The 17,927-nt window shown below is 53.9% G+C and overlaps 1 protein-coding gene across 1 annotated transcript in view; it reads right to left on the bottom strand.

Moving 5' to 3' along the window:
• Bace2 (beta-secretase 2) overlaps positions 1-17,927 on the bottom strand; it is a gene marked incomplete at its 5' end in the record, with an annotated part of 81,780 nt that overhangs the window by 40,033 nt on the left and 23,820 nt on the right. The window contains one exon of the mRNA XM_015478353.2: positions 3,470-3,558. Within this exon, the coding sequence (XP_015333839.2) occupies positions 3,470-3,558 (89 nt within the window). The remainder of the gene's footprint in view (positions 1-3,469; positions 3,559-17,927) is intronic.

Below are 17,927 nucleotides of genomic sequence, written 5' to 3'. Positions count from 1 at the left end.
AGTGACCACTGGGGCAGCCCAGGGCTCTCCCTGGACATGGGTGTGTTCTTATTCTGTTTTTATCTACTCACAAGAGGAGAAGCAGATCAGAAACTGGAGCGGTCAGAGAGCCGATGGCAGGTCTGTGTCCTCTGGTGGGATGAACAGGAGGCTCGGCCATGGGGGGAGCTGTGTGCACCTCAGGAGTTTGCTCCAAGTCAGGGGCAGATGGCCAGAGAAGCCCAGCCTTTAGGTTGGGTAAAGGGACCCACCTGCCACCTGAACACCAGGCTGGCTGTATGCACAAAGTCCACTTGGACCAGCCAACAGGGAGGTTAGACAGATGTGGCCTCCTGGGGCCTGATGAGAACAATGAGCGCATCAGAGCCCAGGGGAAGGACGTCCGGTTGTGTGGTTGATTAACCATGGCTCTTGTATGGAGGGCGGTGCGTGGTTTGGCGGTGGTGGCTGGTATTTACCCCTGGGTGTTTTGACAATGACATTGGCACAGGGCCTGGGTGGAGAAGCCCATCTGACTTCTGTGGAGCTGGCAATTGTCAGCTGCCAAAGAACCCCATCTACCTACAGTCTAGAAGTGACCACCACTGTGTGAAGTCTGCCCGTTTAAGCCCGGAAGTGACCGTGCACACTACCCCGACCTGGCTCTCCGGTCTCTCTACTGTGACTGATGTCAACAGATGTATGATAAGGAATGAACTTATTTGGGATGGGAACCTGCTCGGGCTTGTTCCTCCTGCCTCTGTGTCCTGAGCACCCCACCCAGGGGAACCCAGGTCAGTGTGCAGAACAGACCAGAGCCTGCTCAGAATGACACAGGGCTGGACAACTTTGTCACCAGGAGCGGTTCTCAGTGAGGAGGACACCATCCCCTGTGGGAGAGTGGTGGAAACTCTGGGGGCATTTTTGGCCACTGGGGGGCCAGCATCAGGCACAATGGCTATCCTAGAAGCCCTTGTCCCTCATCCCTGTGCACGTTCTGAGCCCCTCTGGGCACACACATGTGAAAACCCTGAGCCCCAGATGTGCCTCCCTTTCACATACACACTGAATGTTTTCTATGTGGGTTTAACAGAAGTTGGATATTAACTGCTACGTAAATAAGATGGCAGGTGATAACTTTTTCTTTGAACTCCACCAGGATTCTTCACCACGTAAGAAACAACATCAACAACCCAAGCTGCGCTGCGGGTTGGAGTCTTACTCAATCAGCCCTGGTCAGTCTACACTGGGTGACACGCAGCCACAGTGGTCCCCGCACAGCCTCCAGGCCCTGCCCTCACGGTCTCCTAGTGTGCTCGAGCCACAGAGGTCACCTTCAGAGACCATGACTACCTTACTACACATCCCTTTCCTTTCCTTCCACCCGCACAGGTGTTTATTTCCTGAAATAAAATAAAGCTACTGGAAGAACCTCAGATTTGGGGTGTCTTGGATTTTGGAATGTTCACATACCCACAATGAGCTACCTCAGGAATGGGAATCAACTATAAAAGCAAAGTTCATTTGTTTGCACCTTGGACATGTAGCCTGAGAGTCATTTGATACAGTATTTCTGGTGCGCCTGTTCTGACATGACCTGTCAGCTGAGTCCAGGAGTGGACGTTTCCGCCTGTAGCATCATGTCAGTGCTCAAGAAGCTGGTGGACTTTGGAGCATGCCAGAATTTTGGACTAGGAGTGTTCCACGTGTGAGCTCCATAGGGCCCTTCAGAATCATGTATGTAGGTTAAATTATATTTCCTGGTGGCTTTCATTTGGGGTGACACAAAGCACTCGTCACGAGGAGGGTGTGGGGCGGAAGGCCCGGGCCTGCTGTGCAGAATCAGGAAGGTGGCTGGGGCTGCTGCCTACCTGACTTCCCAGGCCATGTGGATAAACATGGGAGGTTTGGAGCAACCTGGCGTCCCGTCCCACGACGGGGCCACCCAGAGTGAGCAACTGGAGGTGGGAGCTGTCTGTGGGCAGAGGATTGGATGAACCTGCGTCTGAACGGGAAAGGACAGCATGGCCCCTCTCGCACCGAGAAACACCACCCACTTCTACGTGTGTTCGTGGTTACAGCACAACTTCTGGCACACCCTGATCTTCTCGTTCCCCAGGCCATCACGGGCCAGCTAGTGTACCCTAGGATATCAACGGCGAAATCTTACAACATGCGGAGTCACGTGCTGCGCTCTAAGTTCCTTGAAGGAGGGGTGCCAGTTTGTTCTGTGGCTCTGTGGGGCTCCGCGTGCACTGGCCACGGCTCCCCCTACAGCCAGAAGCTGCAGCCGCACACCCAGGTCACTGCGCCATTTCTGCCCCCCAGGGGAGCCGCAGCGCAGCCCACACAGGACTGTTCTGGGGGCGTTTTGCTTCCCATGCCGAAGTCTCACTTTATTAAGTCGCCAGGGTCCTCAGAAACCTCGAGCTCTTATTTCCCTGTTTTCTGGCAGCTAAATCTGGGCTTTAGTCCTCGGAATAAAGACTGTGGAAAAGGAAAGTGAGAGGGGCGGAGATGCCAAGGGCCCGCCGCCGTCGGGAATCCCGCCAGCAGTTCTCAGGCTATGGGAGTTCGTGACCCTAAAAAGAAAGCCCTTGCATGTCGGCAGGCTTGCTCTGCCTGCTCCCTTTGCGCTTCACAAAAACTGACATGAAGTCCAAATGTGGACAGCATTAGAGCAGCTTCAAGTGCCCAGAGGAAGGGGACACCAGATCCAGGGTTCTTGCAGAACTGGAGGGTGACATGAGGCCACTGGGGACCCTCCCTGCACCCACTCAGAGGTCCTCTGGAGCCAGTAGTCCTGGCCCCTGCACTGGGCACAGTCTGCTATTCCAGAGACCTCCACCCTTCTCACAAGCCCAACCCATAGCTGCCCTGTGGAGCCCCTCGGTGCTTAGTGCTTAGTGCTTAGGCCATGTGCTTTGTGCTCAGCACCCTCACTCTTTCCAAATGAGCCACTGACTTCTTTCCCCAGATACCTCCCCACAGCGATGTTCCTGTGAACTGTGCCCTAACCGTTCTGAACGACGGGGCAACACAGAGCTGGCTTTGCATGCTTACCCCTGCCTAGAATGGCCCCTGCCTCAATGGCCACACTCTCACATGGTGCTCCTCTGCCCATACCTTCCCTCACACACTGACGGCTCACAAGCTCTGCACTCCTGTGTAAGTGCAGAAGTTGTTTCACTTGACAATGCATAAGGTGACTCTCCTGTGGATACACAGAGGCTACGTAAGGGGGATTGTGTGATGGATTCCCCTGAAGTGAAACACGCACATACATACATGTGCATCTACACGTATACATGCATGTTCAGGTACACATCCAGACACAAGCACAGATGACGAATGTGCGTGTGTACACATACGTGCACACACACATCCTGAAAGTGAGTCAGTCTTCTGGCTGGTTTGTTCCAGTATATTCTACATGCCGATTCATGTGGTGTCCCCACCCAGCCAGGCCCACTCTGGACCCACCGCTTACCTCTCTGCGTCAAAGTAGGTGTCTACGTAGGAATGGGGGGCACCTGCCACGGCGAAGTTACTGCTTCCAGTGTCGACGAGAATCTGTAGCTTTTATTTTTTTAAGGAGACAAAATAGAAAGTATCATAAGGCAAAAGCTTGAACTGACTGGGGAGGCGGTTGTAAACCGAATCGGACAGAGTCCACGAAGAGGCCTGCAGCAAGGAGCGGCCTCCTCAGGCACACACAGCCTTGGAAACAGCCCCTAGGCCGCTGGGACGGGCTAACCAGGCCGAGCCTCCGCCAGCCCCCAGCCCCAGCTTGTGCCCTGGTTCCCTGGCTGGGAACACCTTCTTCCTGCCTTCCCAAACCTCTGGGAAAACCAGATCCAATGTGGCCCCCTTCTGCAGATGTCCCCTGCAGAGTGCCTGGGGACATCTGCCCCAGTCCTGCTTTTGTAGCTTGATTACAGTATGATTTCTGTACAATCAAAATGCAAGATCTGAAATGCGTGTGAGACCATAGCCATACCACCCTGAAGGTGCCCAATCTCGCCTGAAATGCTCCGTGAGGGCTGCCACAGTATGTCCTCAAACCAAGATGCAGAACTTCTGTTGTCCCTGAAAGGTCCCCTTGGCGCCTCTTCCCCAGAAGCTGCCACGCACGTTGTTCTGACTTCTATCACCATGGAACGGCTTCAGGCGCTCCTGAATGTTCTGTGAGGGCAACGGGGCGGTGCTGGGTTTGCTCCCTTGCTGGGGTCTTTGCTCCTGGAGTCTCCGCGGCGGAGGAGCGTTCCTCCACGTGCGCGGCAGTGGGTCTGCTTCTCTAGATGGGGCTGGCTGGTCTCCAGTTGAAGGCTGGTGTGGGTGAGGCTGCTGTGGACGCTCCTGGAAGTCTTTGGACAGATGCTTCCATTTCTCTTGGGTAAATACCCAGGACTAAACCTACTGGGTCACAGGGTCAAGATGCCTTTCTAGTGTTTTCTAAATAAACTGCTGAGCAGCTCTCCAACACAGACATACCAAGATGCACTCCCGTGGCAACGCGCCAGGGTCCACTCTGCTTATTTGCTCCATATCCTCCCCCAAATCTGGCGTTGGTGGCCTTTGTTTTTGCCACACCAGTGGAGATAGTGGCATCTTGCTGAGGCTTCCTGTACCTTCCCAGTGACCAATGCTGCTGAACTGCTGCCCGTCCACGGTTTGGCCCATGTACCCCAGTCAACAATGGCACGAGGGGAGGAGGGGTGGGTTGCCCCTCTTTATGCCCAGCACTCTCCCAAGTGCAGACACATGGCCAGCTGTTTAGAGAGTGAACAAAGCCTCTAGAACACAGAGTAGGTAGACGAAGCCCAAAGGCTGAACATCAAGTTTAAACAGCTAGAGACAGGAAACAGAACAGGCAAGCTTCTGTCCAGCATTATCTCATGGACAGACTGCTGCCTTGGCCAATACCCTCAGTTTTGCTAAGTCTAGAACTTTCTATGCCCCCAACCCCCACTTATTCGACCCAGCCACAGAATTTGGCTCAGGTTCAACCCCTCCTCCTGGAAATTCCTCCTTCCCCTTGGACTCTGGAACTCCAACCTTCCTGAATTCTCCTCCTGCTTCTGAGACTCCCCATGCCCCTGCTGCTGGATGGATTTGCCCAGGGCTCAGCCTGGCATGGCTTCTGCCCTCTGGACTCATACCCTCATGTCTGTAAAGGCCTCCTCTCGCCCCTGAGCCCCAAGCTCACAGCCAGCTCCAGGCTTCACCGGCCCAACACCTGCATTTGGTGTTTCACGGCCTTCCGGTGCTGAAACCCCAACCTCACACCCTGAGTAGACGTTGTCAGGAAACAGGGTCTTCACGGAGCTGGTCAAGTTAAGGTGGCAGCCCTAGGGTGGCCCATCCAGTCGGACTGCAGGGAGGGGAAGGCCCACGGAAAGACAGAAACATGCAGGAGCTGCATGTGACAATCGAGGCAGGGGTCAGGGCTGCACAGCCCCAGGACACCAGGGACTCACAGCCACCACCAGGAGCTGGAAGAGGCAGGGCAGACTTCTCCAGGGCCTCAGAGGGAGCGAGGTCCAAAGGAGCACCAAACAAATCTGCATTCATGGTTTCCCTTGGTAGCTGGGGGATTGCTTCCAGGACACCCTGCAGGTACCAAACTCCAAGGAAGCTCAAGTCCCATCTACAAAGTGGCAGAGTATCTGCATAGAACCCACACACATCCTCCTGCATATTCTAAATGCAGATTAAATGACTTATTAGACTACTCATCATACCCAGCAGGATGTGAATGCATGCAAAGAGTTGTTAAACTGCACCGTGTAGGGAACAACGACAGAACGTCTGCACATATTCAGTACTATTTTTTAAAATATTTTTGATCCCTGGTGGTTTGAATCCTTGGATGTGGAACCTAGAAATGCAAAGGGCTGAACTGAACTTGGAGTTTGGTGGAGAGGAACTGGTGGATGCTAAGAAATCATCTTATGCATTGAATCATCAATCAGAGGTTAAAACAAGTGGGTGTGCTGGACCTCATGGTGCACGCCTATAAATCCCAGTGGCTCAGGAGGCTGAGGCAAGAGGATCACAAGTTCCAGGCCAGACTTGGCAACTTAACGAAGCCCTGAGCAACTTAGTGAGACCCTGTCTCAAAATAAAAAATTAAAAGGTCTGGGGATGTAGCTCAGTGATTAAGCACCCGAGGTTCAGTCCCCAGGACGAAATAAATAACAACAATAACAAAAACAAGTGAAGGAGACCCATCTGTAGCTCAGTCTCACTGAACAAATCCCTCCTGTAGGGCCAGGTTCCCTTTTCTTCCTGTTCATAAATACTAAATTTTTAGGGGCTGGGGATATAGCTCAGTTGTCTCCCATGGGCTTGACTCCCATGTACAAGGCCCTGGGTTCAATCCCCAGCACCACACACACATACAACACACATACACACACACACAGAGACAAGACTAAATTTTCAGAGGCTCACTTCCAGGCATGTCAGACTTGCTGGGCAGTTTTTAATCCCTTCATCTTTTAAGAGATGGTTGACCCCACACCCACCCAACCACACACATTTTTTCTTAACCCTATCATTTCCTGTATCTCGGTTTCTGTTTTAATGTTTCTTACTTTATTGTTATTTTTTTAATCTTTACTTTAGAATTCCCTGGTTTTTAAGAATTCTTGTAGTTTGCAAGCTTTGTATCCATTTTAACTCGTTTTTTGTTGTCTTACAACTTTACCTGATGTCTTGATTTCACAACTTAGAATGGCTCTGTGGGCTCCCCACTCTGAGCTCTGACAAAATTGGCACACAGCTAAGCCCAGTGACGGTGGGTGTTACAAGATAAGGAGGGACGGGGCATGCGCTGGCTCACACCCTGTTTGTTCTTCTGGGCAGCTCTGTTTACCATTTCACGCGGTGCATTTGAGCGCTCCTGCTTTTACCTGCCTGGGATTTTACCCTCCTCTGTCTGCCCGCCCTGTCTTCCTTGGCCCTCCTAGATGGCCGTGGATCTCTGTCCCAGGAGCCTCTCCACGGCTCATGCTGCTGTTTGCGCCCTCTCAAGGGTTGCTTGTGACAATCACCTTTCCCACCGCTGCTCAGTGGTCACAGGCAGACGCAGGCCCAAGCTGGCTCCCCCAGGTCCCTCATGGGAGCTTCTGCTGGGCGTCCTGTGGCCCCCCAAGATAGCCATCTTCTCTGGTCCCTTCCTGTTTGGGACACAGCACCAAGACTCTTACACTTGAAGAAGGGTTGCCTGGGCTCTACACGCCTGAGTCACGTGTTCCTCTGAACAGCACATATACGTTTCTCTAGTACTTGAGGGAAACCTGAGCCTGTCTTACTCTTTCCTTTTCTCCCTGGCACCTGGAGATTGCTTCCTTGGCCTCGCAGTTCCACGGTATCCGTCCGACTTCACACTGGTTGGCGGATTCAACTTTCCTGGACAAAGGGGCTCAACTTTCCCATTGGTCTTCTAGGGCTGCCGTAGCACATACCCCTGCCGGGGCATCATAAAACAACACACGCCTATTCTCTCCAGGTTCTGGAGGGGAGAAGTCCAAACTCTAGGTGTCGGCAGGGCTGAGAGCCCCAGAAAGGCTCTAAGGGGAGTCCCTCCTGCCTCGTCTGACTTTCAGTTTGACCAGCAACCCCTGACATCCCGTTCACTCTGCGCTGACAGGTGCCGTGAATGGATGTGGACACCTGTCAGCGCGTCATACTGTCCATCTTCGAGGTGGGCCTGTCTCTGAGCCTCCTCACTGCCTGCAGAGCTGGCTTCCATGCCACATGTGTGGTCCATGCGGAAGAGTGAGGCCTGGGGTCTTACCATTGGAATGGGTTCCAAAGCACCCTGTCTAGTGCCAAGGCTAGTGCCTGACCAGCAGACACCAGTAGGAGCTGACACGGACTGACACACCCACGTCACATGGCCCTGTGTCCTCCTCGTCCTGTCCACGTCCTGAGTGTAAATGTTCCCTGGGGGCAAGACGAGCTTTGAAGCTGCTGGGTGAAGGGGTTTGGGAGGGTGAAGACCAACAGAGCCCTAGAACACTTGGGATCCCTTCCTGGGGCCAGTCCAGGAGTCCCAGCTTTCAAGAGGGCAGTGTGCCTGCGAGGCAAGGGATGTCGCCACCCTCGAGGTTGACTCCTGCACACGGTTGCAGAGGTTTTTCTTGGTCATCAAAGCCACAGATGATAAAAGCTATGGGATCTTGAACAGGAGCAGCTATCCCCCAGGCCTGCTGTCAGTCTCAGAAGCATGCCACGTCACCCGCGTTTCCCGGGTCTCTCTGGCAACCTCGCACCCAGCAGCTGCAAGACGCAGGCGAAATGCCAGCACGGCCCGGCTGTCCAGCGCCCGCGGGCTCTGCCAGGCAGGCGTGCATTCCATGTCCACACTGGCAGCTCCCACACCCCAGGCCTGGCTGAGGTGGCAGCAAGACTATTGTCCTCCATACAATAGTCCCAGTGCCCGGGAGCTTTCTGGGCAGACATTCCGCCCTGCTCTCCTGGGTCTGGAATTCCACCCCTGCCTCCCACCTCATAAACAGGCTTGTTGACACCGTCCTGGGCCTTGCTGCTCCTTTGCAGAGGCAGAGAACACAGCACAGAGACAGTCAGACTCAGGCGTGGGCTGCAGTGCTTCACACCGACCATCTCTTCTCATTGCCCAGGAGTTCAGGACAGTCACACCTCCCTGAGATTTCCTTAGAAGTCAGTTTTCAAGAGCATTCAGTCCAGAGCTGTGGCCATGTAAGCAGGCCACCAGGTGACAGGTCATTCTTACATATTCAATCTGAGGACAGAAGTTGCCCCAAATAAACAAAGCAGGCTCCAAGTCAGGAGTGGATGAAAATCCAGGGGCAGAAACCCCCGGAGGCCATTCCGCAGCATCAGAGGCAGACACGTTAACACTATTTGTGCTCCCTGAGATGCAGCCCCACCTGTCCAAGGAGTTCAACGGCAAAGGAAAAAAGACCATCAACGCCTACAAGTTTCCCAGGATGCACTGATGTACCTGGCGCTCCAAAACTCAGCCTGTGGGCTTCTTCCAGACCCCTCATCCCGCACAACTCAGAAATACAATCTGCGGCTGTCTTTACGTGGACTGACACACTCACGTCACATGGCCCTGTGTCCTCCTCCTCCTATCCATGTCCCAGGGATTTCTAAAATCACAACCTGCATCTTTGGGTTCACTTCATGTGCATGCACTCCTACTGTATGCACACTTGTGTGCACACCAGCCCAGCTCTAGACTATATCATTCAGACTCCTAAAAGGATACTGAAGTCACAAATTCAGAAAATGCTTTCACACATTCAAAGCGTGACCTAACCTGACTCAGAAGCATATAGGACATCATGGCATGGGTACTTTATAACCAAGAAAACCAGCAACCGGGAGAGGTGGGAAGGTCCAGCAAGATCTGAGGTCTTGCCTCCTGCCTGCTACTCTCCCACACTGTGCAGCTTCTGCAGAGTCCACTGCTCCACTTCCTCCTGACACAGTGGCCCAAGGGGAAACCTGCCTCCACCAGAGATGGGTCTGTTGTTCCCATCCTCGTTGACTTTTTTTTGGTGGGGAAGGGAGGGGTACCAGGGATTGAACTCAGGGGCACTTGACCACTGAGCCCCATCCCCAGCCCTATTTTGTATTTTACTTAGAGACAGGGTCTCACTGAGCTGCTTAGCATCTCCCTGTTGCTGAGGCTGGCTTTGAACTCATGATCCTCCTGCCTCAGCCTCTGGGATTAACAGGCTCATTGACTTTTCATTCCTTCAATCCCAGCAGGCTCAGAGGGCCTCTGCAGGCAGGGCTGGGTCCTTCCTGTGCAGGGCCCTGGACAGGGAGTCAGAGCAGTAACAGGGTGTGTGTGTGTGTGTACACGCGCTGGGAGCGGGGCCGGGTGTCCTGGCCCCTGCGGAGTCCAAGATCCAGAGGAAAAAACAACTTTCCCCAGGCACTTGACCTCTGAAGCTGTGATCCAGACAGATTAGGAAGGCAGAACTGCAAGAATTGAGCAAACTCACTTTTTTGTCAACGTCTTAGAAGCAGCAAAATCCAAAGCAAGCTCCCTCCAGCCACTACTCTCTTTCCCGTGACCGCCAAGCACCCACCATGGGCCACCATGGGTCTCAACCTCTCCCTTCCCTTTTGGTCAGCAACCTGCCAAGATGGAGCTTCCGACATACCCTCCAGGGCCGACCAAGCTCACCAGCAACCTTGGGTACCCTTATCCCATGGTCGTCTGGCCTGATGGAGGCCCTGGTGTTCTGTGACTTCAGAAGTACTGCTGTCCTGTTTTCCCTCCTTCTCTGTCACAGGGACTTCTTCCCCTGCCTTAAGTGGAGAGGGTTCCAGAGGATTCCATACCCCGGGGCCTACACACCATTACCACGCTGGAGCCCAACTTCTCCAATGACAGTCCCTGCACAGGGTGCCCTCTGTGACAGCAGGATGCACATATGGGCATCTCTCTATCCCAGTGCTTTGGACAGTGCCAGGGCCTAGTAGGTACTCAGTAGAGTTGTTGAGTGACTCAGTGAAAGTCAGGGCTAAGAGCCTTCCAGGGAGGGAGACAGCAGGGGGTGCGTACAGCAGGCAAAGGAAGGCTGTCAATCCACTTGTAAAGCAATCTGCAGGAGCACCTTCCAGGTATGGGCAACATAGGAGAGGGTGGAAGACCTTGGATGGCTTACTCTAGAGGACCAGAAGGAAGACGTGGAGGAATCCTGCCCCACAATAGCAATCTGTCATTATGGTACTTACTTCTCTAATGTGCTCCCCGAATGAGATACATAATCAGGAGGCAGAGCCGACCATCACACACATGGTATGGCGGGTGGGCCCTGGATGGGTCACACGCACAACATTCCTCCTACGTCTCAAGCCCCTAGAAGCCGGTCTGCCCTGTGTCTCAAGAATTCCACCTCTGCTTCCTGAGCAGGAGGGCTGGATGCACACATGCCTTGGGGTCAAACCATGTCCTGCTACCTGGAGCCCGTGCAGGGCAGGTCCCCCTCACCTCCTCCAGGAAGAGGGTGAAGAGGGTGAAGATGTGCAGTTTTAGACACCCAGGTGGAAATATACAGTCAATAAAATTCAGTTGTTGGTGACCCCTGGTGCAAACTCACGACATCCCAAGGGACATAAATCTCCAGCCAAGGAAATTGGGCTTATCCCAGAGCAATCTGAATCTAAGGGATTCTTCAGGAAGGTTCCTTTAGGGATGTGCTTGGGCACATGCCTGGCCCTGCTAGACAGAGCTTACTCAGCTTTACAAAGGCATGTACTAGGGGCCTTTTTGCTTCTTTTTATACAATTATAAACACCTTGTCTGAGTCTGGGTTTTGCTGCTACTACAGACTGGGAGAATCATAAGCAAGGGGATTATTTGATGGACATGGCTGTGGAGGCTGAAGTCCTGGATGGAAGGGCTGCATCTGGTGAGGGCCGTCTTGCTGGGTCACAATCTGGTGGGGCTTCACACAGCAAGAGAACCCAGCTGCAAGCTAAGTACCCCCGCCCTGGCCGGAATCCATCCCAAGCACAGTCCTCCACACCGCAGCACCTCTGGGAGACCCGCTTCCCAACACCATCGTGAGCTTTAGCAGGAACGATCGTTCCCAACACGTCTCTCACCCTTTCTGCCAGGATGGGGGCTCAGGACAAGGCACACATAGTGCCCGTCTCTGTGACCTGACAGAGTCCCACGTCCCACAGACAGCCTCCAAGAGGAAGGTGATCCACACGTTTCTGATTTTTGGCACCCCTGAATTCTTTCATTGTCCCTAATTCCTCCAAGTTGCCATCTCTTCCCTCAGTGAGCTTTGAGGGCAAAGCCTTTTCCTTAGTCCATTTTGGATGGTCCCCCAAGTCAAAGGGATAGACCCCTTCGACTAATAGGAATTCACTCATCTCTTGTTCCTTCAGATGCAAAGTATTATGATTTGGAGGTGATATGTCCCCCAAGTGATCCTTTGTCAATGCAGGAAAGTTCAGAGGTGAAATGACTGTATTGGGAGAGCCATGACCTAATCAGTCCATCCTAGTGTGAATGGGCTGACCAGGGTGGTCACTGTAGCAGGTGGGCGTGGCTGGAGGACTGGTGGCTGGAAGGCTGCATCTTCTGATGGCCCTTTTCCCCTCTCTCTCTGGCTGCTTCCTGACCCCACCATGATGGGAGCAGCTTCCGCCTCTGGGCCCTTCCCCCGCAACGTGCTGCCTCACCTCGGACCCAGAGCTACAGACTACGAACTCTGAAATCATGACCCCAAACAAACCTTTGCACCTTTCAGTTGTTCTGTTAGGTATTTTGGTCACAGAAATGAAAAGCTGGCTAAAACAGGGGATCTACAGGGGCTGCACTGGGAGCAGAGGGGACACGGGTAGAGAAAACCAGCTTGCCACCTCCCGATGAGTGTGTGTGCAAAGAGGGCTTTCGGTTTTCGACAATCGGCTAACCTTAGTTACCTTCCCAGTTGCTACACAGATAATTGCAGGCCCACGTCCTGAACTCCCAGCACAACCCAAGTCAGAAGCAAGAAGAGGCAGAGGTCACGGCACCCCATCTTCCTTCACACTCACCCCAACCTTGGCATCTTATCTGCGGCAGGACCGAGCCTGTCCAGCACCCAGGGCAGGCCTGGAGTGGCCAGGGGTGAGTGCTCCTGGGAGCAGCCTTCAGCCCAAAGCAAACTTCTGGTGCAGGGGGACCTTCCTCAGGCAGGCAGCACCCAGGGTGCCCTGTGTGGTCTCCTGAAGTCCCTGGTGGTGCCGGCTGCACAACCCACTCCTCCCTGCCTCCCTGCCCACCCCTGGGGTGGAGAAAAGCGAGAGCCTTAGGTCTGGCCATGGTCTGAGGGTGTGTGCCCACCTCACCCCAGCTGGCTAGCTTCAGCAGTGGGCCCCTGGGAGGTGATTGGGTCACTAGGGCCGCACCTGACAAAGGTGCCCAGAGAGCTCTCCCCTGCCACCTGAGGACACAGTGAGAAGAGAGGGTATCATTTCTGTGAACCAGGAAGCAGCCTTCTCCAGAAGGCTGGCAGAAGGCTTCTGGGTAATTTGCCGTAGCACTTCTGAATGAGCTGATATGCTCCCTGAAGACCAGGTGTCACCTCACTCAGAGTCCCCGGCGGAAACAGGCAGACAGTAGTCCGGAAGCCAGGAGCCTCCCAGGGCCAAGAACTCTCATGAGCTGCAGAAACCTGCACATGGCCTGCACCTGTGTCCAGATCCTCCTAATCTCCAGCTGACACACCAAGCAATGGCCCTAAAGACAGTTGTTGATCGCTGCAATAGGTGAAGTGTGGCATAAGGGACAAGCCAGGTGACTCAGCTGGTTGGTGATCAGCCTGGGATTCTCAGACACCACTCTTTTTCAGCCGGTTAATAGATAGGAAAAGTGGCAGATAATTTAAATAATGGCTCATTTAACACCACGGTTCCTAATTGCATTAGCGGCCCATCTGCTGGAGGCAGGCTGCAGGCCCAGCCCACGGCAGCCAGCGCCTTCCGCCGGCCACACGGGCTGTTTGCCCACAGTCCCTACACGTGACAGTCGGCACTGACTTCCTTCATTGGGTTCTTTCAACATCCGGTTCCAGAAATGAGTCTCATTGACTTAAGCACATTGAAGAAAGCAAAAGCTAATTGCCACATTCCATTTCTCCCTAATCTAAAATTAAGGTTGTTTTTTATCAAGGAAGGGAAAAGATCATTTTCAAGAGCCCCACTTAACATGAACAGCTGTCCCAGAACTGGGCTGCAAGGAGGCTGACGCACTTGATTCCAGTTGGCCGTGCGAGCACGTGCAGGCTCGTATGTGGCCTCCCACTGCAGCGGGGCTCCTCCAGAAAAACACGCGCTGGGAGACACAGGGTCCCAGCTGCTCTGGGGAAAACCACAACCCCCAAGTGGATGCAGAGAGGGACGCAGGCTCAGCTGTGGACTCTGAAACGTGGTCACAGCTTGCCGCTGGGTGCCCAGCATGGGCAGATGCAGACTGGCTGCAGAAGTTGAGGTTGAGTGCAGGGGCATTTAGGGTGCAGGAGATGCTTCCGCCAAGAACCTCCAAGGTCACTCAAAGCCAAAACCAAACCCAGCTCAGAATCCTCTGGGAGCCCTGCTACCCTGACGTTGGGACCCTTCCCAGGTGAGAGGAGAATTATGGAGCAGGGGAAGAAGACTCTCTGAGTTTGCAAACTTTTCAAACAATTCATCTTGGTCAATGAAAGTGTAAATGACAAATCACTAAGGTGGAGGGGGGCAGTGTGGATTTTTATCCCAATCCTGAAGCTAATGCTCTTAAGTATGCTGGCAACATGTTCGTTCATGGGATTCATAAGATGACACATTCAAGTTCATTTTCTAGCTCTGGTCCTGGGATATAGCCTGCTAACACTCGCTAAAGAAAGCAGGGTTGTGTGCAAAAACACTGGATTTTTGGTTATGCTAGCTGAATTCAAACCCAGGCTCAATCTGCAGTTGGCTGTGCAACCTTTGAGGTTTATACACCCTACCTGAGTCTCAGTGCTCTCCTGTCACCTGGGTTCATGGTTGTTGCTCTGAGCAGCACCTGAAACCATATATGTATCATGTCCCTAGAAATCACCTGGCATATGAGGCTTCAATTACTCAAAGAAGGGCTGGTGAGGATGTCTTCCCAGACCCATCTCCTAAATGTCTCATTGCTAAACCCAACCTGGGCCAGAGTGTAGTCAGCCCTTCATTCTTCCTCTCCCTGCCACTAGTCTGGACTCAGTGGGAAGGGTGCGCACAGCACTGCGGACTGGGCACAGGACGCTCGGTGGTCCTGCCACCACCTGGTCCTCATGCAGGTGATGCTGGGATGGACGCGTGACCTGGGGGAACAGCTGGGGGTGACCACAGCAGAGTTCCGTCCAAGAGGGTCCAACTGAAGGGCCACACAGACCGCCGTCTCGATGTCTGTTTTCGGCCCTGTCTCAGCCAACGCCCACAGGGTCCCCTGGTGCCCAAGCTCCTCTGATCCCTTTCCCTCAGCCCCCATCTCTGAGAGCCTGTGTGTCCTGACTACCCTGATCACAGTGCCTTTGTGGAAGCCTCGCCTCCCACTGCTTCCTGGGTGACCCTGGCAGCTTCCACAAAGGTGAAGATGAATGCATGGGTGGGTGGATGGATGGATGGATGGGTAGATGGATGGGAGGGTAGATAGATGGATAGATGGGTGGGTGGATGGATNATGGGGAGTGGGTGGATGGATGGATGGATGGATAGATGGGTGGATGGATGGGTGGGTGGATGGATGAATGGGTGGATGGGTGGAGGAATGTGAGGATATCAACATCACTGAACCCATTTTGCCCAGGACACTCAAGTCCAGGTAGTTGGAACTCTCTGGCCTGGGGTTTCTCAGGGCAGGATCCCCTCCTGGGTTTGGTGAGTTCTGGGCCTCACAACAACAGCTTCTTCTTGCGTGGCACCTGCGGCAGCCCTCTCTCCCCTTTGGTTGCCACCGCAGCATGTGAACTAGGCAGAGGATGAAGTAGTGGAAGTCTGAGTGGAGCAAAGCCCTCGTCCTTTTCTCCCTCTGGCACCGGTGCCCCCACTGTGGCCTTGTCGCCTCCCATGCCGCTGTACCCTCCTCCACTGTGGCCACAGCAGTGCCCAGCCCCGCAGCTCTCCTCTGGGAGCGGGGAGTGATGCCTAATGCTGAGGATGATGAAGACATCCCACACAGACTATGGGGACAGCCGCACAACTCTTTGTTCATACGAAAAGCCACCAGGCTGTGCCCTTCAGTGAATTCCAAGTGATATGTGAACTTTATCTCAAGCTTGAAAATAAATTTTAAAAACAAAAATTAGGGCTGGGGCTGTAGCTCAGTGGTAAAGCGCTTGCCTGGCACGGGTGAGGCGCTGGGTTTGATCCTCAGCATCACATAAAAATAAATAAATAAAATAAAGGTATTGTGTTCATCTACAACTAAAAATATTTAAAGGAAAAAAAATAAATTACACACACAAACCCCAAAAACCTCCTTATTGTCTCTGCTGAACGAGGGGCACCGGGGTGGCCTGTGATGTCTTCCCTCCCGGGAGCACAGTCATTTCCCGCCCTCCCGAGAAGGCAAGAGTCTCAGAGTCACTAGGGCTTTAAATACCTCTCCACCCTGAGAAAGCTCGAGAGATGCACCCTGCATGTGCCACCCAGTTCCTCCAAGAGTGGGTAGACACACCGAGGGGTGGGGAGAAAGAGAAAGCAAGCCCTAAGCCACCCCCCTTAAAAGCTGTGGCTTCTTCTGGGCACATTGGCACACACCTGTAATTCCAGCAGCTAGGGAGGCTGAGATAGGAGGCTCACAAGTTCAAAGCCAGACTTAGCCTCTTAGAGAGGCCCTAAGCAACTCAGCAAGACTCTGTCTCTAAATAAAATATAAAAAAAAAAAAATGGACTGGGGATGTGGCTTAGTTATTAAGCACCTCTGGGTCAATCCCTGATACTAAAACCCAAAACAAAACACACACCTGTGCTTCCCAGGCCTCTGTCTCCTCCTTCTGTGTGGTGTGCTTCACTGATATCCCCAGGCCCCCTCATCCACACAGGCTGCGGAGAATGAGGCTGACAGCCATGTGCAAGTCCTCCTCGGCACCAGACCAGCCCCCGGGTGCCCCAGGGTCGGGACTGTGGTGCCAGGCTGCCAGGCCGGTGACCAGCAGAGCAGGGGTAGAACCAGACACAGGGGCCCTCTCACCTTCTCACCAGAGCCCACAGAACCATTTGCACAACTGAGGAGCTGTCCCACCTGGGGAGTGTCTCACCTGGGGAGGTATCTAACCCAGGGAGCTGTCCCACCTGAACAGCTATAGCACCTGGGGGGCTGTCCCACCTGAGCATCTGTCCCACCTGGGGAGCTGTCCCACCTGAGGAGCTGTCCCACCAGAAGAGCTGTCCCACCTGGGGAGGTGTCCCACCTGAGCAGCTGTACCACCTGGGGAGCTGTCCCACCTGGGGAGCGTCCCACCTGGGGAGCTGTCCCACCTGAGCAGCTGTCCCACCTGGAGAGCTGACCCACCTGAGTGGGTGTCCCACCTGAGGAGCTGTCTGCACATGCTGCAGTATCCTCGGGGCTTGGTTCCCTCCGAGTCTGGACATGGAAAGACTAAGCGGGAAGCGAGGCTGAAAGCTGCCTCCTGTTTTTAGTTTCCACAGGTGGGAGCCCCAGGTCAGGAGGAGCAGGATCATTACCGCATGACAGGTGGGCTGGAGACGTCCACTGCTTGGACAGCGTTCTCAGGGGAGACCAGGAAGCAGCGGGTGGAGAGGAGGAGAACAAGCAGCGTTCTCTCCATGCACGACGCCAGTCTCCTGCAGACCCGCCGGGGCTGTGGAGTTTCCGGAAGCCTCTGAGCTTCCAGTCTGCCTCCGGGCAGGATGTGGGCCCGCTGATTACAGTCACGTGCGAGTGTCGCAGGCTGGACTTCATTCATTTATTCCAGAAAGACAAGGCTCCTTTTCCCAAGGAAAGGACAGGCCCCACTGAACCACGTCAGATAAAGCAGGCGTTAAGAAGAAGCCTGGTCCCCATGGCTGGGCAGTGACGGAAGGACATGGAAGCCTTTCTACCAGCCTCCTCCTACCCAGGGACAGCTGAAGCCCTGGGGCCCCGAGAGCCTGTCCTGCGTTTTCAGGGCTTGGGGAACCTAGTGTGCACCTAGGACACAGCTCTGCCTGCACATCTCCCAGGGCCCCCAGGATTCCCCTCAGGCGTAAGTCTAAGTCTTCACTCCCCCCAAATCTCTGGAGCGTCACTAAATGTCCCCCTTTGTCAAGAGCTGGAAACTGGTTGAGAAGCCACATCAGACCTGAACTTTCAGTAAAAGGACATGGTCAACTTCACCCTGGTCCCCAAAATTCCAATGTTGCCAATGTTTTTAGTGAGAGTCAGAGAGAGAGAGAGAGAGAGAGAGAGAGAGAGAGAGAAGGGA

This window comes from Marmota marmota, unplaced genomic scaffold (genome assembly GCF_001458135.2).
Source record: "Marmota marmota marmota unplaced genomic scaffold, marMar, whole genome shotgun sequence".
In the NCBI taxonomy this organism is placed as follows: domain Eukaryota; kingdom Metazoa; phylum Chordata; class Mammalia; order Rodentia; family Sciuridae; genus Marmota; species Marmota marmota.
The sequence above is the reverse complement of the archived record's forward strand: the minus strand, read 5'-3'. Positions and strand labels throughout refer to the sequence as shown.